At 34.0% G+C, this 25,822-nt stretch overlaps 1 protein-coding gene across 1 annotated transcript in view; it reads left to right on the forward strand.

Annotated features, from left to right (window-relative positions):
* Positions 1 to 25,822, forward strand: part of PRKCH (protein kinase C eta) — a 258,990-nt gene that overhangs the window by 116,775 nt on the left and 116,393 nt on the right. The window contains exons 3-7 of the mRNA XM_031952686.1: positions 12,079 to 12,229; positions 18,365 to 18,399; positions 20,654 to 20,739; positions 22,556 to 22,685; positions 25,333 to 25,460. Of these exons, the coding sequence (XP_031808546.1) occupies positions 12,079 to 12,229; positions 18,365 to 18,399; positions 20,654 to 20,739; positions 22,556 to 22,685; positions 25,333 to 25,460 (530 nt within the window). The remainder of the gene's footprint in view (positions 1 to 12,078; positions 12,230 to 18,364; positions 18,400 to 20,653; positions 20,740 to 22,555; positions 22,686 to 25,332; positions 25,461 to 25,822) is intronic.

Raw genomic sequence — 25,822 nt, forward strand, 5'->3', positions numbered from 1 at the left:
ACTTGGTAAATAGTAAGTATTTAATAAATGCTTATCAACTGACAGACCAACTTTCAAAGGTTATAGGTTCTTTTTTTTTTTTTTTTTGATGAAGAGATGTTTCATTCCTTTGTACTTGGATGGTAGAAGTTCAACCCTGAAATTTGATAGTAGTGAAATAGGGAGCCTGATTGTAAAAGATATTCCATGTTATCTAGGGGTAAGGAAAATAATAATAAGTAGAATTTGCATGGTGCTTTGAGGTTTGCAAAACAAACCTTAAAAGATATTTTATCTTCACAATAACCCTGGGAGGTAGGTGTTACTTTTATCTCTATTTTACATATGAGAAAACTGAGACAGATAAAAATTAAGTGACCTTCAAGTGTCACACAGTAAGTATGTAAGGATGGATTTGAGATCAGATCTTCCTGACTCTAGGTCTAGCACTCTAATTCTATTATTAATATAAATAATTATTTTTAACAATTAAAACCCACCTAATTGCTAGTATTATTATAAAAATTATTTTGTGTAATAGCAATACACTGGCATACATCTATTTATCTATCTATCTATCTATCTGCATGTACACAAATAATTCTTAGAGTTCACAAAGCTCCTGCACTGGACTTCAATAATTTACCTTCACAAGTGCCATCTTATTGTGGATATAACTTCACTGTTATCAGAAATACTTAGGGAATTTGATTTCTCCATTAAGGATCATGTATCTGGTTCTGAGCATTTTTTACCATTGTCTCAGACTTCTTCAATGATAGGTTGAAAGTTCTAAAGTTTACAGATTATCAAGACTCTGTATAATATTCCAGCCAAAATAGTCAATAGTCTTTAAGATCTAATAGGATCTGTATACTTTAATTTTCACTCTTATTTAGTTTCTGCAGATGTAATGTTGAAGATTACAAAATTAAGTTCTTGCAGATAATATCAACATTTATGCATTTGATTAAAAAAGTAAAAATCTACTTCAGGTAAAGTATTTCCAGCTTAGAAGTTAAGCTTGTGGTCTTTAGAGACTATTCTTTTTCTCAAAGGCTATAATTATTTCACTTGGAAATATTAAACCATTTACCTCCCACATATCATTTCATTTCATGATTTACTTTTTGGTTGAATACACTTAAGCTTTGCTATGTGATGCCTTAAAAGTACAGTTAAAAAACCCTCACATTCTGGATATTTTGGCGAGCTGATGGTAAACACTTTAGGTGATGGACTGAATGTTCTGTTTCTCATCAAGATCTATGACACAAGTTTATAAGGACAAGAAACCCTAATTCAAGAGCTCAAACTAGATTATTCATAGTCATAGGAAAGGAACAGGAAGGATCATAAAATGGATAACCTAAGCCTGCATTTTCAACTTCTCCCCTGCCAACTTGAGTTGCTAACAGAGTAATAAATTTATTTATTTTATTTGTTTCATTTTTTATTTTACTTGTTAGTCAAAAATTAAGCATTAAAAATGAGAAAAAAAAGATGTCACGAAGGATACGTGTTGTATTTGTCCCATGAATAAATAGCAGTGATTATATAAAGCAGATAAATTCACTTACAGGAAGCTGTCTCCTTTAGTTCATTATACTGATGTTTTCCCTAGAACAGAAATAATTGGCTAGAGGCCAAAACACCATTAGTTTTGCAGGAAATCTGGTTGTACAGTAATTTTTTTCCTCCAATAAGAGAATATTCAAACCCATTTTGAATTTATACATAAATATGCAATCATGTAATAACTTTGAAAGTGGTTTGTACTAAGATCAAATGAGCATCCCAAACAAACTTCACTGCTTACATTTCATTGTTGCTGCTATTTGTAGTAGAAATGAATGTTTATGCAACATATAACCTTTCTGCCTAATAGGTCTAACTTTTTCTAGTAACATAGGAAAAAAAAAAAACCCCAGGAGAAATTAAATAAACAACTAGAGGAGGTAGAGTTCTTTGAGATTTTAAGCAGGAAACATGTGTGTCTTGAAAAAAGATGTCAGTTGGACAGGTTGTTTGTGTAAGGATGTTATTAGGGAGGAAGATGAACTTGAGACTGGAAGTAAAACTGATGTTCAGAGAGACTTGGGGACACTTAGAATTGACTATTTTGTTCTGAAACAACAAGGGATGTAATCCCTTGGAGAAAACTTTTCTCAGAACTGTTTTGCCTTCCTTCTAAGTTCCTGCTGATGTATATATATTTGTTCTACAAAACATGTTTAAGTGCCTCTTATATATAATCAGTTCTGTAATGGGGAGTAAGTACAACCATTGGGAGGCACAGAGATAGCTAAGATCTGCCTGTCTCTGCCTTCATACAACTATTTATTTCATGTTTTTAAATTTTTTAATATTATTAACCGATATCTTTTTAAGCTTTGCATAGAACGATCACTATTTCCATTTTGCAGATGAGGAAGCTCCAACTTAAAGAGGGTAACTTATTCAGTCATTGTCTATGAAGACCATGTATTTTAAAATCAGCCGGAGTCAGGAATTCAGGTTAGGGGAAAATCTTCAATCTTTTATTCTCAGTAGAGAAGAAGAATCGGAGGTAGAAGGGGATCAGAGGTAAAAGGGAACTGAGTCAAGAAGCTAGCCAGACCAGAAGCCACGAAACCAGCAGCCACCAGAACCAAACTCAGCCAGCCATCTCCTTTAGCCTCCCTTCCTGCCCCTATGTCTCCACCCACCAAAATCGTCATTTCCTATACAACACATCAGGACTTGCACAGAAAGTGGGCAGGGGCCATTCTTTCTCCAAGCATATATATATATATATATATATATATATATTAATAGAGTATAGTCCAATTACTATTTAACCTCACGTGCTTGGGACCTCAGTGCATCAACTCAAGCCTCAGTCCATTACAATTGTCAGGGGCAGGATCTGAATGTACCTCTCTTTCTACTCCATGTCAATTTCTTCTACTTACTTCCCCCCCTGAAATCATTGTTAATGGGTTTTGGTGCAAAAAGATCTTTTTAATATTTATCATAACCCAAGCTTGATAACTTTAAAAAAAAGGTATCCAATTAATTTTTAGATATTAGTTTTACTGGCTGCAAAATGTGTACTTACAAAGCATGCCAGATTCCAGGTCTGTTCTTTATGGCAAATAAAAGTTCAGGAGGTTATCTGAAGGAAGTGGGAAACTGAGTGAAGAGTTCTCTCTGTTGTTGTGTATATTATAAAGCACATTGTAAGCAAGAAGTTATACATTTCCTCTCATGGGCTGGGTATTTTTTTTTTAATGAAGTCTGGTAGATTTCTTGCCAATAAGGAAACTTCTTTGATAAATAGCATTTAGAGTATTCATATTTATTCAATTAGTCAACAAGCATTTAGCCTTTACCTTGTGCTGGGCTCTGTGCATAGTTTTATTATATGCAACCTTTTATAAATTTTCAGATAACTTCTTGGGTTAGGAGGCTATCACATTGAAATATTATCAGAATAGGAAGGGGACGGGGAGTATGCTGAATGAAATGGAGTCTTAAGGTTATATTTTATGTTTTTGTTCTATTGGTTGAGAGAAAATTAATGTTTCTTTTTTTTAATAATAGCTTTTTATTTTTCAAAATACAAGCAAAGATAGTTTTCAACATTCACCCTTGCAAAACCTTGTATTCCAGATTTTTCTCCATTCTTTCTCACTTTTCCTCTTCCCCCTCCTATAGACAGCAAGTAATCCAATATATGTTATAATTCTTTTTAACATATCTCCACATTTATCACGCTGCATAAGAAAAATCAGATCAAAAAGGAAAAAAAAATGAGAGAGAAAAAAAAAACAAGAAAGCAAACAACAACAACAAAAGTGAAAATACTATGTTGTGATCTACCTTTAGTCCCCATAGTCCTCTTTCTGGATGCAGGTGGCTCTTTCCCTTACAAGTCTCTTGAAATTGGCCTGAATCACCTCATCGTTGAAAAGAGCCGACTTCGTCACAGTTGATCATCACATTATCTTGTTACTGTGTACAATGTTCTTTTTGTTTTACTCACTTCATTTAGCATTAGTTCATGTAAGTCTCTCCAGGCCTCTCTGAAATCATCCTGCTGGTCATTTCTTATAGAATAATATTATTACATTACATTCAGATACCATAATTTATTCAGCTATTCCCCAACGATGGGCACACACTCAGTTTCCAGTGCCTTATCACAAAAAAAAAGATCTGCTACAAAAAAATTAGTGTTTCTTAATTGAAAAAAATTCTTTTAAAGAATTGTGTTCTTAAATGAGAGTATTAAAATTTGCTTATAAAATTGAGTCTTTTTATCCAATTCTTGGTAAGACTGATCCAATGATTCCCATTTAAATTGGAAAGTTGGACTCAGTGGCCTCTGAGTTCCTTTCTAGCTTTAAATCTATGATCCTTTGATCTTATGAGGTCAACTAAATGGCAAAGTGGATGAAGTGCTGAGCCTGGAGTCTGGAAGACTCATCTTCCTAAATTCAAATATGACCTCAGATACTGATTATGTGACTCTGGGCAAGACACTTAACTCTATTTGTCTCACTTTCCTTATCTATAAAATGAGCTGGAGAAGGAAATGGCAAACCACTGTAGTGGTTCTTTGCTAAGAAAACCCCAAATGAGGTCACAAAGAGTCAGATAAAATTGAAGTAACTGAATAAAAGAACTAGTTTAGCCGGGTTCAAGCAGTGGTCACTACTGGCCTGAGAAGGTGTCTTATGTCAAGATTCTCAGTAATCATTACTTCCTTCACCTTGCCTTTCTGTAATTCTCTACTTCCTGTAATGCTTGGTTTACCAGAGTTTTAGCAAAACTTTTATTCAAGCTCTTATTCATGTAGAGATATTGGAGTGATGTGGACTATTTGTCACACAATCAAGTGGTTTCAGAACTGGCATTATGGACAGAGAATAGTTGTTATTTTGAGATTTTTATTATTATTCTAGACTTAACTATCCCCCAAAAGAGCATTTTTATACATACAGAACACATACAAAAAGGGGGTTTTATATGAAAAGAAATTGGAGACAGAAATGGAATGGAACTTAGAATTCTTCCTTCTCATCCTTTTTAGTTTTTCACCAGTGCCGCAGATTATCCAGACAATCTATTTACTGTCCTATGGGGTATCTCTTCAAATCTCTTGACATTATATAAATGCAAATGATAGACTGTTTGTTCATCAGTTACTCTTGCTTTTGGGCATGGCTCACCTGGCTTCTTTATTCCTACATTTCTCTGATAATAGGCTTTACATCATCATTTGTTGATTACATCCCACAGCCCGTTTACACTCATCATGCCTTTTTCTGGTTCTTTGGTCAACTTACTTCTTTAGAAACTCAGGTGTGCTGTGGTATATAGCCATAATGAAAGAATACTGGTATTAAAAGGATGAATCTTCATCCCAAGGAACGGTTTGGCTTCATCAAAAGCACAGAGCAGGTTATCAAATGCAATTTTGCCCACTTTTCTCTTCCTCTTCAACTCTGGCCTCAGGCAATCTATCTACAATGTCTACTCATGCCTTTAAGGCCAAAGTTACCTTGTTTCTATTTAGTAGACATTTGTATATAGTTAATTCTCTACTTTTTGCAGAAGAAATGTCTCTAGAAAACAACATTAAAGTCAAAAATGTGAATGTTGACACATTGAACCTATGGGAAATAAAGAGTTTAGGCTCCCACAGTCATCAAAAACTGTACTTTCTTACTAGAAATTGCCAAAAATGCATTTTCTGCATGTACTTCTTTATAACAAAACATTAATTTTGATAGTATTCACTTTTCCTGATATAGTAACCATGAAATAACTTATATAACTCAGCACACAAAATAAAATTGGTAACATGCAAAACATTTTTTCATTAGTAATTCCCTAAAATTCTGTGAGCTTTTGTGGCAACATTTCAATCTCATTGATTCAGATGATATTCATTTTTCAGAACACATAAAATCTATAGTACCATAAATACTGTACAGCAAATAAAAGTATTTTACCTGAATCTTAACATCTACTTAACAACTTAATTGTTAGATGCAATATGAGGACATTCTTCTGTATAACTGCTGTAAAAATTCTGTGAAAACCAAGGGAGAGGTTGCTAGGACTTTAGTCACTGCTCTTGGAGAGTCTTAACATCATCTTAGTGCCCAAAGGACTTAGACTATACTGGGAACATAACTGCAACAGAAAACTTGAGTTTTATAGGTAACCAATGAAAATATCCAATCAATAGCTAGGGAGCTCTTTACAGTGGTAGACTAAGTAATATAGACCAATAAGACCAATGAAATGCCAACTGGGTTACCAGCTGCTTCACAAACTTGCATGCATTGTGCCTCTCATTTTTTTGTTTACTGTACATATCTATGAATGTATGTAGTTGTTAACACAAAAGTGAAAATGAAATTACTAATAAAATCACAAATGCTTGAAGTCATAAAAATTAAATAACAAATATTGAGGATTGACTGTACATATATGTGTGTATTATACATACATACATATGTTACTTTTCTCACTAGAATAAGGTCCTTGAGGGCAGAAACTGTTTCACTTTTATCACTGTATTCTAAGGACTTACTAGCATAGTGCCTGGCACATATTAGATACTTGTTGATTAAATACTTATTGATTGACTGTTGGCTAATGGCAGAATATCCTCAAACTATTTAAAAATATAATCTAATAAATGTGACACCTTGAATTTGAGCAGATTTCAGCAAGATATATTCATAACATGAGACAACTTAGAATTTGTTTTGCTTAATTTTTAAGAAGAGGAGATTTAAGCAAGTCTAAAAGATTTGAATTAAATGAAGGGTGTTTTAAATATAAGATTATGTTGCTGTCACAGAAACTTTCCCTGTGACTTAGATATTTTCTGTGCCCTTATTAATATTTTCTGAAGATCTTGTAAAGTATCAGTTTAAACCAAAATGGAATTCTAAATTTGATTTCAAAATTATCAGTTTCTGTATTTATGTAACCATCCCCCTGTGTCCCAGATAGATGGCTTCTAATAATCAAATCTAGTGAGAGGGACAAAATAGCTAGTACATACAGTATCTTGAAATTGGAATGCGACCTCATATAATGTGACCTCTTCATACCAATTAGTTTTCCTTTTAACTGTTGGTCTAAGTATACTTTGGATACAGAAGTTGAAATACCAGTTTCGGCTACAATTCTAATGTCACATAGTAGAAAGAATGTGATCTAACCAATTTTTCAAATCCTATTTGGTTTGACACAGTTGGAATTAGATCATTCTCTTAACTCTGTCCTAAGTAAGTAGTATAAAGAATGAGGATGCTGCCCTCTGTGATCCACAGAAAAAAATTGAAGAATCAGTGCCAGGAGCCAGCATGTATTTCTAGGGCTGTTTTTTTTCCCTATTCTGTTCACAATTTTTAATACTTCCTTTCATTTGAATAATTCAAGCTACATTTAAGGCTAGAGAATGTTAATCATGTCAGATATTTCTAGGTTTGTTTGTTTTTTTAATGAAAGGCAGTCATGCAAAATAATACAGAAAAAGAAAGTCTTTGAAAATCTTATATTTCATTTCAAAGATCCTTTTCTAAAGACTCCAGTGATTTATTATGGCATGTTCTAACATAGGGGTTCTTAATAATAACTGGCATTTGCTTAGCACTCTAAGATTTCCAGCCTGTTTTACATATATTATCTCATTTGATCCTCACAACAACTCACTTCAGTAATTACTGTTATTATTTCAATTTTACAGATGAGGAAACTGAGACAGAGATGTTTAGTGACTTGTCATTCAGCTAGTAAGTGTCTGAGGCTAGATTTAAACCTGATTTTTCCCACAGTCTCCAAGATGGACAGGAAAATCCATTCTTATTTCTTTACTTATCTCTCACTCCCCATATCCAAGCTGTTGCCAAGGTCTGTCCATTTTGCCTTTTCAGCATCTCTCATATATTCCCCCCTTTTCACTGCTTTTATCACCAGTGCCCTCGTATATCACCTCTCATCTTGATCATTGTAATAGCTTGACCTGCCTGAGTCTCTCCCCACTCCAATCCATCCAGCCTCTAAAATGATTTTCCTAAAGCACAGATCCAACCATGTCACTTTCTTATTCAATGAATTCCAGTGGCTCCTTTTCCACTCCAGTTAAATATGAAATACTCATTTGGCATTCAGAGCCCTTCATAAACTTTTCATTAAACTAGACCCTTATTCTACTTCCATTCTTCTTGTACCTTACTCTACCCCCTTGCTGTTGCACAAAGAAGATGCTCCATCTCTTGGCTCCAGGCATTTTATCTGTCTGTTCCCCATACTTGGAATGCTCTCCTTCATTTGATATTACTATTGACCTTTCTCTTCCTTTAAGTCTCAATTAAAATCTCACCTCTTGATTCCAGTACCTTCTTTCTGTTAATTTATTTTGTGTGTATGTGTATGTACACATGTTGCCTTCTCCACTGGATTGTAATCCTTGTGGATAAGGACTGCTTTTCGCCTTTTTTTAAAATGCCTGGAATTTAGCATAGTGCCTGGCCATAGTAAGTATTTAATAACTGCTGATTGATTGGTCCTGGGGCAATCACCCTTCTGTTGTTTGGGGAGCCAAAAACTACACTTTGGGAACTATCACAGTGTTTTTATTAGGTATACTGAGGTCGGCACCTGGAGTGGGATACCTTCTCACACAAGCCTTCTGATGTTCGTTATGGAAAATCCATAGGGGAAGGGGTAACAAAAAAATCCTTAAGTTGGCTGCAAAATGATAGGAGATTCAGTGTCTGTTTTGCATGTAACTGCAACGGTGGCTTTACCCTCTCAAAAAAAAAGGTTGTTTTTTGCAGTAGCTGAGACAAGAGCCCACAGACTAATTTTATAGGCTAGTTTGCTAGTCAGCTACTGCTACCACTCAATGTCTGGCAAAGAACAGGACTGACTGATAATGTGGCAGCTGCCACCACTTTCGACTAAATTGCTCCAGGAACTAGAAGGCTACCTGGGTGTGTGTATGTGTGTGTGTGTGTGTGTGTATGTTTATGTTTGTGTGTGTTTGTTTGTGCTCTTATCCTACAGTGTTGCTGCAGCTGTCATAAGATCCGAAGGAATAGACAGACGTTGTAGGAAGGGTGGTGGTGCTGGTGTTGTTTATATAACATGGGATGTGGACATGGATGCTGTTGGTGACTCAGCCTGTTTTGCTACCATCTTACCTTGCTGGGGGCCCCAGATGTTTGAGCTATAGGCATGTTGTTTGTGGGATAGTTGGGGGAAATGATTGGACTAAATCCCTGTAGGTATAGCATAGATTCTAAAAAGCTGGACTAAGTATACCTCAGTGTATATACAAAGTACCTTGGTCAGTGATGAGAGGCTATGTAGTTTAGTGGCTAGAGTTCCCATGGGAACACAAGAACAACTGTATCTGAATACTACTTAACATACTTATTAGCTGTGTCTCTGGACTGAGCATTCACATTCTCTAAACTTAATCAAATTCCTTTATCTGTAAAATTAGAATAATAATAGCACATGGAAGTATTATTTTTGAAGATCATAGGAGACTGTATCTATAGGGAGCTTTGAAGACCTTAAAGTTCAATATAAAAACAGCTGCTATTTTTGTTACTATCATCATCATCATTTCATTCTCATTTTTTTAATTGACATTCAAAATGGACCTAAGACAAGTTACTGTCCTCCAATTGTTCTTTTACATTTAATTTTCTATTTGCTATTCCAAAAATGGATTAAATAACTGTTTTTTTGTAGTTTAATAAAAGTATTGGGATTTAAACTCATCATCTCCAGTTTTACTAAATACATCTTCAATATAACTTTAATAATAGGCAAGATTAATAGGGGAGACATGCTATTTATTCTGTTCCCACGTGATTTTGATCTCCTTTAAGTGTCAGTATTTTAAATTTTTTTCTTCCCATATTAGCTTGAAGATTGCTAGTATTTGGTATATCAGAATGTTGAAATATTTACTGTTCTTGAAGTTGAATAGGAGAAAATCTTTATATCAGATTTTTTTTGATAGGATATTGGTATGTAAGACATATAAATGATTAATACATATGTAATTAGATAAATATCTATATGTCTATAGATACCTAGATACACGATCCAAAGCATATCCCCAATAAAAAAGTAGTTGAAGTGTATGAACAAACAGTTCTCAGAAGAAATGCACTCATAACAACCATATAAAAGAATTCCCCATATCACTACTAATAAGTGAAATGCAAATCAAAAGAACTCTGAAGGGGCAGTTAGATGACACACTGGATAGAGCATTGGCCCTGGAGTTCAAATTTGGCCTCAGACACATAACACTTGCTAGCTGTGTGAACCTGAGCAAGTCACTTAACCTCAATTGCATTGCAGATAAAAACCAAACCAAACCAAACCAAAAACAAAAACTGGAAAAAAATAACTCTGAGGTATCACTTCACACAGAAGAACATCTATATCTAGTTCTATCCTGTAGTGTTCACCTTTTATAACTGATATATATAAAATATATTTAAAATTTATATATTATATAATATTATCTATAATTATAGAGTGTTGGGTCCTATGATTTATTAATATTTTATGAGTTTTTGTTAGGATATTTTTGAAATCTGTTAGAGTCTATTTTATTGATCTAAAAGTCTTCATTAAGAATGGTATTGAATCGGTGATAATTGCTTGAGTGTGTTCTTTCCATTCAGCTTTGATTTCTCTGAATATTATTTAGCCACAGCCTTCCCCTTGATATCTTTATGTTCTATGTCTTACCTAGAGCATGGATTCATTGTGTCATTTTGAATCAAGCTCAGAACCTTCAGTCTCTCTCTCTCTCTCTCTTTTTTTTTTTTTTTTTTTTGGTGTACATTAAGAATTTTGCACATAACAAATCTAAATTATATTTTGATATCATTGGAGAGAGTCCATGAGATGACATTAATGGATTATTTTAGTATAGTTTTTTTCCCCTCTGTGGAGCCATGAAATTTGATGTTATCTATTTAAATAAATTGATTTAATTCTTTTAATTTGAAAGTCTTCAGTAGTTCTTTTTAGGAGAGTTAATGATGGATTTGAGATTTGGTAGAATTATAATGAACCTAAACTTTCTCTCTGAAAAATATTATGTTTTAGATGAATTGGTCTTGATAGTGCTGTGGTAGTAGTGTCATCTTTTAAATAGAAAACAGTATTCCAGGTGAACATCAAATATACTAGTATTCTCACTATATGTGGGTCTGTATTACATGTTTGTCATTCATGAAGAAGTCATGAGTGCAGAATTGAGTTAGAAACATTGGAATAATCAATAATGGCAATATAAACGGTACAGTATTTGGGGGCAGCTTGATCAGTAATTCTCAAATAGACAATTATTCTTTATACATATGGGACTTTTTAATGCAGGTTTTTTTTTTTTTGCTCCTAAGCCAATATTTTATTTGTTGTAAGTGTTTATAGATTTTTTTTATACATTACAAGCTGTGTCAGTCAGTCAATAAATTTTGTATAAATTATATAAACATGTAATTAGCTTATATTTGAAGAGATCACTGAAATTTTCATCCTTTCATAATAGATACTTTCTGTTAAGAAAGGAGAGATCTGGCTTACTTTCTGAGAAGAAGCTGGGAAAAGTGTCTTGTTAATAATTAATGTGTCACTGTGAGGCATTTGAGGCAATAATAATGGATCTTATCTGGCCTGACTACTTTTTAGGTTTGTAGAAAAGCTAGAATTCCAGTCCTCCTTTGACATATCTAATTTGTCATTATTATTGTTGTTTTTAGTGCTGCTCTTATATTTATTAGTGTGGTTCATGATATCTTGCTTTGAAGATTAACACCCAACAGCAAATTTTGTTAAGTTGTGGCTGTCACTGATGATTAGTGCCATAAATATGGATCTTTATAGTACAATAATAAAGGAAACACTCTGTACTTTTTTTTAAAGAATGACAAATGCATTTTTATATATTCAAAGTAGTTTATTGATAATAGTTCATATGTAGCTTTGTAAATTCATTGCAGAAATATTCATTACTTATTTCTTTTCCCCATTCATCTTCCCAATGTACAGCAACTCTCCAGAGAGACAGAATCTTCAAGCATTTTACTCGGAAGCGCCAGAGAGCTATGCGAAGACGAGTTCATCAAATTAATGGGCATAAGTTTATGGCAACATATCTGAGACAACCTACCTATTGTTCACATTGCAAGGAGTTTATATGGTATGATTCTTCCATATCTCCTCTTATCTTTTTTCCTTATTAATTATTATTTTGTAGAACCAGCTCTTTATTCTGCTTAATTATGTGATACAAGGATAAAATGGTTATTTAGGAAATTTTGATGATTTAGGAATTTCATTTTAGTCAGTAATGTCAAACTGTTGTACTCTCAAACCTTTTACTAAAACTGAAAACAAGTATTAAAACTACCTAGTGGAAGACCATTCCCTTCGCTTCCCTTCCCTTCTCCTCCCCCCTTCCATCTTCTCCTCTCTCCCTTTCTTTTCTTCTCCCTATCTCCTTTTCTCCCTTCTTTTCTCCCTCCCTCCCTTCCTCCCTTCCTTCCTCCCTCCCTTCCTCCCTCCCTTCCTCCCTTTCTTCCTTCCTCCCTCTCTTCCTTCCTCCCTCTCTTCCTCTCTTCCTTCCTTCCTTCCTTCCTTCCTTCCTTCCTTCCTTCCTTCCTTCCTTCCTTCCTTTCTTCTTTCCTTCCTTTCTTTCTTCCTTCCTTTTTTTTCTTTCCCCACCTCACTCTTTCCCTTTCTCCTTCCATCCTTCTTTCTTTCTTTTTTAAGTCTCTCTATTTTGCCCCAGCTGTAAGTACAGCCAGTATTGATTGGTATGAAAACTTTGATTCTTTCAGTTTTTCTAACATGGGTTTGTTGCCACCTCCGTAGGCAGCCTAGTCACCCTAGATTCCCAGGATCTCATCATATTAGTGCTAGACTCACTGGATACCTGTTTGGCTTTAACTCAAGGATATTCTGAAGCCCAGCTTGAACTGGCTCCAGAACTGTTAAATTTTCAGTGTGACAGCATTTATGCCCCAGAAATCAATAAATGCTACATATCATGGTTTGGTTTGTTGTTTTGTTAATTGTTAAACTAACAAACAAAAATTAAGAAAATGATGGAGATAATGTTAATGAAGACAAAACTTTTGGTCTTACTTTCTTCTTTTGGAGAGAAAGTTGTTAAATTACTAGCACATACCCCTGCATCCTATTGTAGCTCATAACTCCTGAGCTCAAGTCATCTGTCAAACCTCTTCCTACCTAGCAGCAGGAATTTCAGGGGTGTGTGTTTCTTTTCTCTTTCTCTGGGAAAGATGCTATTATATCATAAAATGTATAGGAATCAGAAGGTCAGAAATAGAGAGGAAAAGGAACAAAGGGTATAGATTATCTACAAGTTGGATAATTAGATCCTGAGTAATTATAATTTTGCAATTTCTTAATATGGATTTGTAAGTATACATTGACTTCTATAGGCAATTATTCATTGATATAGGAAGGAAAAAATCATGGCTGTTTTATTTTATTTTATATTGTGATATAGATCAAGCCTCAGAATCAGGAATACCTGGGTCCAAGTCGATCTCTGCTATATACTGCTCTCTTTTTTACCCTGGGAACCTTACTTAACCTCTCAGTACAATTTACAGACAATTAAATTGTAGAAGGAGCTTACTTCCTAAATCTACTGAACTTCCCTAAATCTACAAAAGCAAGGGACCAGATTAAATTTTTTTAAAAAATGATCTACATAAATGAACTTCCAACAATAAACATACTCTTGTCTCTAGCAAACGTTTTGGCGTCTCAGTGAAGAGGTAAAAAAAGATTGTAAATTATCTCTGGGAAGCCATCATCACAGCTCAAGGATATATTGAAGGCAAGTTAGCCTTGTAAATCATCTGAGCTCACAGAATTCTCTTTGATAAACAACAGCATTCTAAGCACAGGCATAAAAAGTATAATGAGAGAAGCAGGGAGAGAGACATACACAGGCAGAGAAAAAGGGAGAGGCAGACACAGACACACACATACACACACAGAATGAGAATATGAATGAATATATAAATCTCTCTGCTCATATGTATGTTACAACAAAAGACCATATAAGTCATTGCCTAAACTAAGTAGGAACAGTTATGAGATTCATCAGAATCCTATTTAAATGTTTTTCCCAATCTAATTATTTAATAATAATAGTTAACATTTATATAGCACTTTGAGATTTATAAAACACTTTAAGTATATTTGGGGCAGCTAGTTGCAATGTATAGAACCGCAAGTCTGGAGTAAGGAAGATCCAAGTTCAAATTCAGCATAGACGGTTACTAACTGTATGATCCCAGGCAAGTTATTTAACCTTATTTGCCTCATTTTTCTCATCTTTAAAATGAGTTGAAGAAAAAGTGGCAAACCCACTCCATTATCTTCACCAAGAAAACCCCAAATGGGGTCACCAAAAGTTGGATACAACTGAAACAATTGAACTATTATTCTCTACACTTGATAAATAAGAAAACTCGGGAGGCTCATAGAGGTTAAATGATTTACTTAAATCCTATTGATCACACTCCTATTGAGGATTTGAGAGGATTTAAAATCAGATCTTTCTGACTCTAGATTTAGTACTCTCTTCCCACTGTCCCCAACCTGGCACACTTTTAAGTACTCTTGCACCCAGTCATTAGTGCTAATGAGAAAACTATAACTTATTTTAATTTTTACAAATATACTTGAGTTAAAATTAAGGGGACAGGGATTAATTAATTGGGTCAAACTGGCATTTTCACACATTAATATCAGTAATGATTATAGTACAGTATAGGAGCTGAATGAGAGTTGCTATAAAATAATTTAGTTCTATCAACTCTTTGTGACCTTGTAGATCATAGTGTCTAGGATTTTTTTTCCCTTTGGCAAAGATACTACAATGGTTTTGCCATTTCCTTCTCCAGAGTAGTCTTAATGAAAACAGAGGTTAAATGGCTTTACACAGCTAATAAATGTCTGGAGCTGGATTTGAACTCAAGTTTTCCTCTCTCTAGGCTTAGTGCTCTATCCACAGGTCTATCTAGCTACCTTCTTGATGAGAGTATCAAAATATAGATAAATGACATCTTCATTGTACCTAGAATTGAGAGTTTGGGACTCAAATTCCAACTTTTTGACCATGAGCAAATCATTTACTCTCTCATCCTTTAGTTTCCTCATCTATAAAATGGTGCTACTAATATCTGCCTCACAGTGTAGTAAGGATCAAACAAGCTATGGTGTACCAAGAGGGACATTTATAAAGTGCTTTGCTGTTTACAGACTCCTTTATGATCAATATCTCATTTGATCCCCACAAGTTTTATTCACTCCATTTTATTTATTTTCATTTTTTAAAATAACTTTTTATTGAGAGAACCCATGCCAGGGTAATTTTTTACAACATTATCCCTTGCACTCACTTCTGTTCCGATTTTTCCTCTCTCTCCCTCCACCCCCCCCCCACCCCAGATGGCAAGCAGTCCTATATATGTTAAATAGGTTACAGTATATCCTAGATACAGTATATATGTGCAGAACCGAACAGTTCTCTTGTTGCACAGGGAGAATTGGATTCAGAAGCTATAAATAACCTGGGAAGAGAAACAAAAATGCACACAGTTCACATTCATTTCCCAGTGTTCTTTCTTTGGGTGTAGCTGCTTCTGTCCATCATTGATCAATTGAAACTGAGTTAGATCTTCTCTTTGTTGAAGAAATCCACTTCCATCAGAATACATCCTCATACGGTATCGTTGTTGAAGTATATAATGATCTCCTGGTACTGCTCATTTCACTTAGCATCAGTTCATGTAAGTCTCTCCAAGCCTCTCTGTATTCATCCTGCTGGTCATTTCTTACAGAACAATAATATTCCATAACATTCATATACCACAATTTACCCAACCATTCTCCAATTGATGGGCATCCATTCATTTTCCAGTTTCTAGCCACCACAAACAGGGCTACCACAAACATTTTGGCACATGCAGGTCCCTTTCCCTTCTTTAGTATCTCTTTGGGGTATAAGCCCAGTTTCACTCCATTTTAAAGATGAGAAATGAGGAAAGATATTCAGTGAGATATAATTTGGGCTTGAAAATGACAAGGCCAGGATTGAGCCCAGGTCATTTGCTTTTTGCTTTTATCATTCCACTCTGCTGCTTCTTGATTTAAATAAATATCATCTGTCACAGTAGAACATTACTACATTTGCTAATTGTTTTTCCTTCAGAGGAACATTATCCACTAATCAGATTTTGGTCTTTTTTTTTTTTTTAATTCAACAGCATTTATAAAGTACCTATATCATGATGTATTAGAACACTGCATCTTGGAGGCAGAGACCCTGCCTCTTAATTCCTTTTGTGATTTGGGACAAGTCCTCTCATCTTTTGGGGTATTCGTTTTCTTATTTATAAAATGAAAATGAAACATGACTTTCAAAGCACATTCTGAATCTAATTCTTTGAGCCAGGGAGTTCTGAGGATCCAAAGGAAAAAGCAAGAGAATTCCCAAGCCTAGGGGGCTTTTCTTCTACTTCAGTTCCACATGGTGAAAATCATCGGCACTAACCAGTATCAGTGTCATACATTCAAGTTAAACACCTGCTACTTACTAGCTACATGACTTAGAACCAGTCATTTAACCTCTTTGAAATACAGTTTTCTCAATTTTCCTTTCTTAAAGTGGTATCTCTCCTACTAAAATTGTTGAGAGGAATGCTTTTAGTAAATTATTATGCACTGTATAAAGGTGCACTATTATCTATGTATCTTTGTATAGATACATATATACATAAACATATATATATATATATGTACGTATATGTAAGCTGATTTGCTCATATGAGAACACACACATACACACACACATATACACACAGGTCTCAAAAGTCTTAGTGCAAGTTAGCTCTAACTATGGTCCCTCACCTTTGCAAAGAAAGGTTTTTTTTTCATCTTTTTTTCTCCTCATAATCAAACTTGGTCATTATTGCGCTCAGTTTAGTATCTTCTTGTTGGTATTTTTTTCCCCATTTGGTATTGTTTACTTCACTATCTGTTGGTTTATGTCTCCTTATATTTCTCTGAATTATTCATATTCCTCATTTCTTACAGCACATTCATAGTATTATTATATTTATCTAGCACAATTTTATGGGCATTTAGACTTTAGATATAGTTTAAAACTATAACTAGGACTTTTGAGATATTGTATATGTGTGTGTGTATATATATATGCACATACATATATTAGCAAAGCGTACAAATGAAAAATAGTAACAAATCATGGAGATATTTTCTTAATTCAAAAACTCATATCTCCTTGCTTACTTTTAAATTTGTAGTTTTGCTTCTTTTAAGTGGGTATCTAAATTAAAGAGTCAGAAAACCAATAAATTCTATTCACTTCTCAGCAACTTGTATAAAAATTTAATTTTACATTTTCTGTTATATTCTTGTCACAAATTAATTCAGTTCATTAGAGCACAGTGCTAATGGGGACAGTCATAAGTTTCATCCCTATGAATGAAACCTTCATGACTCCAGGCTTTACCTTTAATCATGGGCAGCAGCTATCTTGTGAATCTAGGCTAGTTGTCACATGCTCCCAGGGGAAGTTGGATATAAGTAGATTACCTTGAATATATTGCCACTATGAGAAAAACGATGAAGCTTTACTGGTAGTAGAGATTAATTATCAATAGAAGTATTTAAGGAGGAATTCAAACATGTGATCATTTGCTAATAGGAAATAAAATATTCCTCTGCCTAAATATACATATAAGTATAGATAGATAGAAAGGAAGGAAGGAAGATAGATATACATGTACTTACATGAGACATAACCTAAGAAATAAGAGTTGAAGCTATGGGTGGCTCAGTTCAGCTTTTCCCTTTGAAGGTTCTGAGAATATAGTGCTCTAAGAGAAAGAAGCTGTCTCTATTTACCTATTATATGGGAAAATAAACAAACAAAAAGATAATAAGAAAAAGCAAATGTGTACATTTATAGATGGTACTCTTATTTTGTGAGAATTGTAGCTTTGGGACTTATAAAGACATATTTTGAAATATAATTACAAAAATGTATTATAATATTTGCCTTTTCTTCTTCATTAGCTTCTAGCCTCTTTGTAATAGGGTTTCAGACACTAACTCAGGAATCATGTAGTTATAATTGTTGCCATAGAATTATGAATCTTTGCAATAATCAGAAAACAGAATTTGGGTTTGCTTTTAATTCTTTTAGTTATGTGATGATTACTGCTGACATTTTTGATTCATCATAATTTTTTTTTATTTTGAATAGGGGCTTATTTGGGAAACAAGGCTATCAGTGCCAAGGTAAGAAAACATTATAGAAAATTTCTATGTTAAAAAACAGTGCCAATTGAAAAAATAATACATTTTAATATCTCCATTTTCAGTGGTGAACAAAACATATCTTAAATTAGAATCTAAATATTTCTATGTCCTGAAAATTGGTTAGCCCTTCCTCTTCTTAACCTCTTTAATCCTTAATTTCCTCATCTGGAAAATAAATGTATTGGAACAGATGGTCTTTCAAATTGTTTGTAGGTCTCTAAAAACCAATAGGCTGGTAAGGTCCAGCAAAGATTCTAAATTCTATTTCACTCATTTCATTCTTGTGGGGTTTTTTAGATAGCAATTGAAAGGTAAATTTCACTCTTGAAGAATCATGAGCCAGAATGCCTGTCATCATAAATCAAACTTTATAACAGTTTTTCTTTTTTTTTTTTTTTTGAATTTAATAAGCAGGGAAAGAGAGAGAGAATACAAAGTGGCACAGAAAAGAAGATTATATGTGATTAAACAAATCATTATTAGGTAGAGCTTACTTTTTAAAAATTTATATGGTAAATAAATTCAGAATGTAACTTTCAAAGCTGTGCTACTTTGTCTCACTGAACTTTTTTCTCTTTTGTACATTTTAAATGCTTTAGCAATCTACTTTTATCTTTTCTCTCTCTCACTCTCTCCTCTCTCTCTCTTGCACTCTCTCTTGTTCTTTTTCTCTCTTGCTCTCTCTTTTTCCCCTGCTCTCTCTCTCTCTGTCTCCCTCCTCCCTCCCTTCTCCCAGCTCTTTCTCCCTCTCTCCCCAAAGTTATTCAATTGATTGCATGACAGATACCAAGGTTCTTTTTTTAACTTCAAAAAAAAAAAAAGCTACCAAAAACCATTGTAAATATAACAATATACTTCTAGCTGAAAGAAAAATTTTGGCTTTTGATATTCTTGGTGTTAATGGTAGTATTAAAATAAGGACTACACACACACACACACACACACACACACACACACACACAGAAAGAGAGAGAGAGACAGACAGACACACAAAGGGAAGGAGGGAGGGCAACAGCTGCAACAACAATTTAAAAAAGAAAGGCAGCACGAATAACTTAGTTTCGTTGTATCATTCTGAGTAGGGTAGAGCTACAGTTAAGTAAAAGTTTTCTTACAGTTTAAAGGATAAATTGGAATAGAGAAATATGAAGGCAGGAAGGCTGGTTTGGGAGCTATAGTCCAGGAGAGAGTTAAGAAGACCCTGCTAATAAAACTAGTGTGATTATAGGGGGAATAGAAAGGTAACACCCTGATGGATATGATCTTATAGGTAAAACATCTAGATAAATTCCTTTTGTTTTAAGAAAGAAGTTATGGATTTTTTTCATACCACCTTTATTTATACATTTATTTACTCTTCCTCCCTCCCCTAGTGAATCACCCTTCGTAACAGAGTACAAAAAAAGAAATTAGTTGAGCAAAACTAATCAATATTTAATCAAATCTGATAGTATATGTATTGTTCCTTGCCTTTTTTCTTTCATTTCTGCAAAGAAAAGAGAAGCATTTTCTCATCTTTTTTTCTAGGAAACTTGATCATTATAATGTTCAATTTAATGTCTTGGTATTATTATTTTTTCCATTTGGTTCTGCTTACTTTATACCATGCATTGGTGGATGTAATTCCTCCCATATTTCTCTGAATTCTTCATAGACATTATTTCTTACAGCACAGTCATATACTCTTACATCTGCCTACCACAATTTGTTTAGCCATTTCCCTATCAATGGACAGTTACTTTATTTTCACTTCTTGGTTATCAAAAAAAAGTACAGCTGTGAATAATCAGAAATACATGAGTTCTTTCTGTCTGGCATTTTGGAGAGTAGAGAGAAGGGGATTTTCAGGGATGTTTTGGAGCCAGTTTCTCAAGAGTTCTCTTAAGAGAACTGATTGTTAAATTTTCAGTGGGAACACTTATACTTTGGCAGTCAGCAAAGGCTACAAAACAGGGCTTGACATATTGTTTTGTTGTTTTCTGGACTTAAGAAACTAATGGGGGAAATGTTAATAGTTCATATTAAACTTAAAAATGTGTTATAACACAAATTTGTTGGAGAGACCCAACTGTTAAGACATTTACCAGTACCACACTGAGTATGTACCTACAGATGGGCTGATAATTGATTTTTTATTCCACTGTTTTGGCATTGTTTAGACATAGCATTTACTTACTCAGTTACCACTATATTTTAAGTTGTATAATTTTTTTGTTTTTTTTTTTAATTTCAGTCTGCACCTGTGTTGTTCATAAACGCTGCCATCATCTTATAGTTACTGCCTGCACTTGCCAAAATATAAATAAAATGGATGCAAAGGTAAGGAGAAAAGTCTCTTATCCAAGATTTATTGTAATTATTCAGTCAAATTGACTCTCGTATATTATTACACAGTTATTTTTTCAATATTAGCTTGTCTCTGCTTAAGATAATTAAAACCATTATTTGTTTGTCTTGGGCAGCTAGGTGGTACAGTGAATAGAGTCCTGGGTCTGGAGTCAGGAGGATCTGAGTTCAAATCCAGCCTCAGATATTTCCTAGCTGTGTGACCCTGAGCAAGTCACTTAACTCTTTTTGCCTCAGATTCCTTATCTATAAAATGAGCTGGAGAAGGAAATGGCAAACCACTCCAGTATCTTTATTTAAAACAAAACAAAACTATATGTGGTCATAAAGAGTTGGATTCAACTGAAATGACCAAACAACAGTTTATTTTTCTACATTCTGTTGATTGTCCTCACTTCAAATTTATTTTCCACCCAAAATTATTACCAGAATTCTGGAAGAATGTTGCTGAGATGATCTTTATCATTAAAATTGTTATTTTGATTTATCATCATATTTTAGTGGTAATAACTAACATTTTGATGAACATAGCAAAATCATTGTTGTCTAGTAGAAATAATGTTGAACTTGGAACCAGAAGAACTTTATTTGAATCTTTGATCCTTAAACCTTGGAAAAATTCACTTAATTCCCATTAGTCTCAGTTTCCTTATTTGTAAAATGAAGGAGTTAAACTTGATTTCAATTCTAATATTTTATGAATGATTCTTATTTTCTCTTAACTGTTGTTTAGCTAGGGCAAACATAGTTTCTTAAATCTAGAAGAGAACAGATTGAGAGTTACTGATATTTGACAATTGTAAGAATTTTGTTAGTAAGTATAGTTCTGTGGTTCTTAACAACTCTTGTGTTATACACAGATGAGAACTGAATAGTACAATTAGAAGATGACCTGGAACTTAAAAGAAAAACTTAAAAGTTCAAGGGAAATATACACAATTAAGTTTAAATTTTGCTATCTTTGAGTACGTTGTCCCCAAAATCATGTCAAAATGTTTATTTTTTACCTTGGAAACAGTTTTTTTTGGACCATGTCCCTTAGTTTTCCTTTCAGTTTGCTAAAGTTCTCAATGTTAAGCAAAAACCCAAACAAAGCAATAAAATAAAATGGAAATAGGAAATATTCATTTTATGATAGTAAAAAAGGCATTATCGTTTGCCCTTTTCCTAAGGGCCATGGAACCTTTCCATCAGCTCCCTGAGAGTAGGGGTTGCCATTTTTCTATGTGCTTCCTTGCTGTATTGTACATAGTAAATACTTAATATATGCTTTCCCCATTCCATTTTTTGGAATATATGTGCCAGATATCATTTAATGCTGTGGTATTGTTTCTTGAAGAAAATATGTGATAGCAAACATCCTTACTATCTGTGAAGTTCTGGAAGAGTCGTTTCTAACCTCTGGAGTCAATTATCTAATTTGTAAAATGAGAGGTATAGTACATGGTTTCTAATACCCTTTGAATTTTACTAAATACTTTCCCTAAAGAAGACTATAAGAGGAAATTTAATTCTGAAGCAAAATATTCAGAGGTTAGGAGAGTTAAGAAGAAAAGGGTCTAATTGTACCTGGAAAATAAAAGTTAAAAAAAAACTCTTCACAGTTAAATCAGTGAGTAGAATAGAGATATAGAGAGTTCCATTATGGAAACCATAGGGATTTGTCATGTCCAGATGATATTGTCATAATTCATTGGGGAGGAGTGTCAGCCTATTATTTTTTAAACAAATGTTCGCTTTAATGTTTAGCAAAATTGGTTTCTCCCATTGTGTCTTTTATTTCTTGCAGAATTCTGAACAGAGATTTGGAATCAACATTCCCCACAAATTCAGTGTTCACAACTATAAAGTTCCCACCTTCTGCGATCACTGTGGATCCCTGCTTTGGGGAATAATGAGACAGGGACTTCAGTGTAAAAGTAAGAGATGTTATTTACATATTTTTCATCATTTCAAGTTATGGGCTCTTGGGATTCCAAAGGAATCAAAGTTGGTCATAGTGAGTGATTTTTGATATTTTGCAAAACTTTAAGAACTTCTTAGTGAATCTTGTATTCACATCATTGATATTGATTATGGTGTTATCAAGCATGTTTAATATGCCTTAATGGCTGCTAGTAAGCACAAAATGCTTTAAAGAAAATAACTTTAAAATATTAAGTTAAATGTTTGAAAAGATTTTAATGAATTATTTGGAAGAAAACAATAGCTAATGGTAGTTGGAAGTAAGAACGCATAAATCAATGGGAGAGAAACTCCAGTTTTATATAAAGAATAGTAGGTTAATACCTGTAGATGCTGTCATTAGGGAAGGACAGAAATGGATTTGAAGAAAAATTAGATCCCTTTCTTATCCCTTTCCCCGTCCTCCTTCATTCCTTCCCCCCCCCCTTTCTCCTTTCCTCTTTCCTCTCTCCTCTTTTTTCTCCTTTGGCTTCTCTCTCCCCTCCCCTTCCCCTCAATCACCCTGATTCTATGTCTGTTTCTATTTCTTCCTCTCTGTGTCTCTCTTCCTCTCCCCTGCCCTCAAGCAGTGGTTCCCATGGTTTGTAATAATAATAGGAATTTGGCCATGTTCTTCCTCTACAGTATTTTTATAAAAGAAATTGATATAAGGCAGCCCCTAGCCCTCTTCGGACAAATGGGAGAGCTTCTAATGTTACAATAGGTCAAGAAAATTTGAGAACCCATTTTGTAAAAAGGGTTTAGTAAGGCAGGAGTAGAGCTATCATGTTCTGTCAAAAGGGTGTTACAGTTTTTCCATAGTCAGTAACTTAGGGATTGTTTGTCTTGAGTAATCATCCATAAAAAGTTGCCTTTTTAATTTGACAAGTATGGAATGCAGCAACCCATTTTAAGCTACTTAAGGATAAGGCTAAAAAATTAATACTAATAATAACTCATGTTTACATAGCACCTACTATGTGCTAAGTGTATTATGCTAAGTGTTTTACAAATCTTATTTTCCCAAGGGCGGGGGGGAATATATATATATATATAAAATCACGAAGATCACATAGCTAGTAATGTCTGAATTTAAATTTGAGCTCAGGTCTTCCTGGCTCTACATCCAGCATTCTATCTGCTGTGCCCCTTCACTGCCTATGAGTCCATCAATAAGAAGCAAAGGAAAAAGGGCAGAAAGTAGGGATCTTAATGAGTGTAGGGATAGTTAAATTGCCTAGATTTTTTTAATAAAAAAAAGGGCTACAAAAAGAAAGGAAAGAAGGAAAAAAGGGAAGAAAGAAGGAAGAAAAGAAGAGAGGAAGGAAAGGAAGGAAGGAAAGAAGCCTCCTTTCTTAGAAGATCTCAGTGGTCATTTACTATTCAGTGGCTCATTTTTTTTTTAAAAGAGCTTTCCAGGCTAGTTGGACACTATTTAATAATTCCTAACTTTAGTACACAATATGGCAGCCTAGTCTGTTGGAAACCCTACTTGTTCTACAAACGCTGTATCTTTGATCCTATGAATCTCCATTTATGAGACAGGCAAAAATGAGAAGCAGAACACTTTTGTGGATAACATTGCATCTGTTATTGCTTTGCTACCTTTTTTTGACTCAGATTATTTTAATTTTACATGAAACTAGAACAAAGCAGCGTTGACCTTAAAAAGAAAAGATGTTTTGGGAGGAAAAACCCCTTGATTATTTCTGTGAAGCAGTATAGAACCACAGCATGAGAACCACAACCCCACAGGATGCCCTGACTATTGTGCAGCATGTTTAACTAGCCTCAACAATACCCAGAAACAGCAGATGTCGTTATTCAGAGGTTTGCAACCAGAAAGAATATTTCCACTGTGTCCATTCAGCGTGATGTTAGATCTTTTGTTTCACTGATGAGAAAATAGTTAATATGATTCCATTTCTTTTTATTTAGTTAAAATTATTCATTTTGTGAACTTCTAGATCTTCATTTTAGGATTAGAGAGAAACTGACAGAGTGGGATAACAATAATAATAGCTAGAATTTATATTATATATATTAGGAAAATGTGAGTTCAAGTTTTCCCTCTCATACATATTAGTTGGGTGTCAATAAGCAAGAAAACTAAATAACTCTTTAGTATTATAGGCAATTTTCTAAGATGCTAAGTCCCAGATAGCTTACTGATCTACGTTGTTGTAGGAGTTCTCATATTAGGAGTTACTCACATTAATAAAATCATAAATCTGTATCCTTTACCTTCCCCCAAAAAGAACTTTTTTGAGCCAAAAAGATCATTGAGATACGTATGTGTAATACATATGCATAATATAATTACAAACAAACATGACATATGAATATATATATCATGTAGTTTGGGTAAGTATATGACATCATTTCACAAAGAAAAATAGCTATATTAAATACATTATAATGCAACATTCTCAATTTTCTATCTCTGTCCAGAGCACCTAAGGGACATTAAGGTGACCCTGTAGTTTTTTACATGAGAATATGTCTTTTACAGGATGTATAAACCTTATCTCAGTCCATTAAATCAAAAAAGTTGTTTTTCAGCCATATGCATTTGCCCCAACTTTTAAAAAATAAACATGAATCCTGTTCTTGTTTCCTCAGTCTGTAAAATGAATGTACATAAAAGATGCCAAGCCAATGTGGCACCCAACTGTGGGGTGAATGCAGTGGAATTAGCAAAGACGTTGGCAGGAATGGGCCTTCAACCCGGAAATATTTCTCCAGCTTCGGTGAGATTTTACTTTCTTTCATGTATTACCTTTATGGGCTGTATAAATGTGGGAAACTTGAGTCAGAGCCCTCATCACTAAAACGCTTAATCTTCTTGTTCAAAGCTGACCTGGGCAGGTGCAATGGATTTATTGCTTTCTTTTAAGAGCATTTCACTCTGTAAATGAACTTCTTACTATTAGTCAGGGATTGTTCTGTCTGTCTAAGTTGCTTTAACTTGCAGTTGAAATATACTAATAGTACCTTATAGATTTAGAAATAAAGAGAAGAATCAAAAATAATTCAGGTATAGTTGAATTAGCATCAAGCTTGGTACTGAAGGAAGTTTTAGACCCTATGCTATCTTTAACTTGCTTAAAAT

This window comes from Sarcophilus harrisii, chromosome 2 (assembly GCF_902635505.1).
Source record: "Sarcophilus harrisii chromosome 2, mSarHar1.11, whole genome shotgun sequence".
Classification (NCBI taxonomy): domain Eukaryota; kingdom Metazoa; phylum Chordata; class Mammalia; order Dasyuromorphia; family Dasyuridae; genus Sarcophilus; species Sarcophilus harrisii.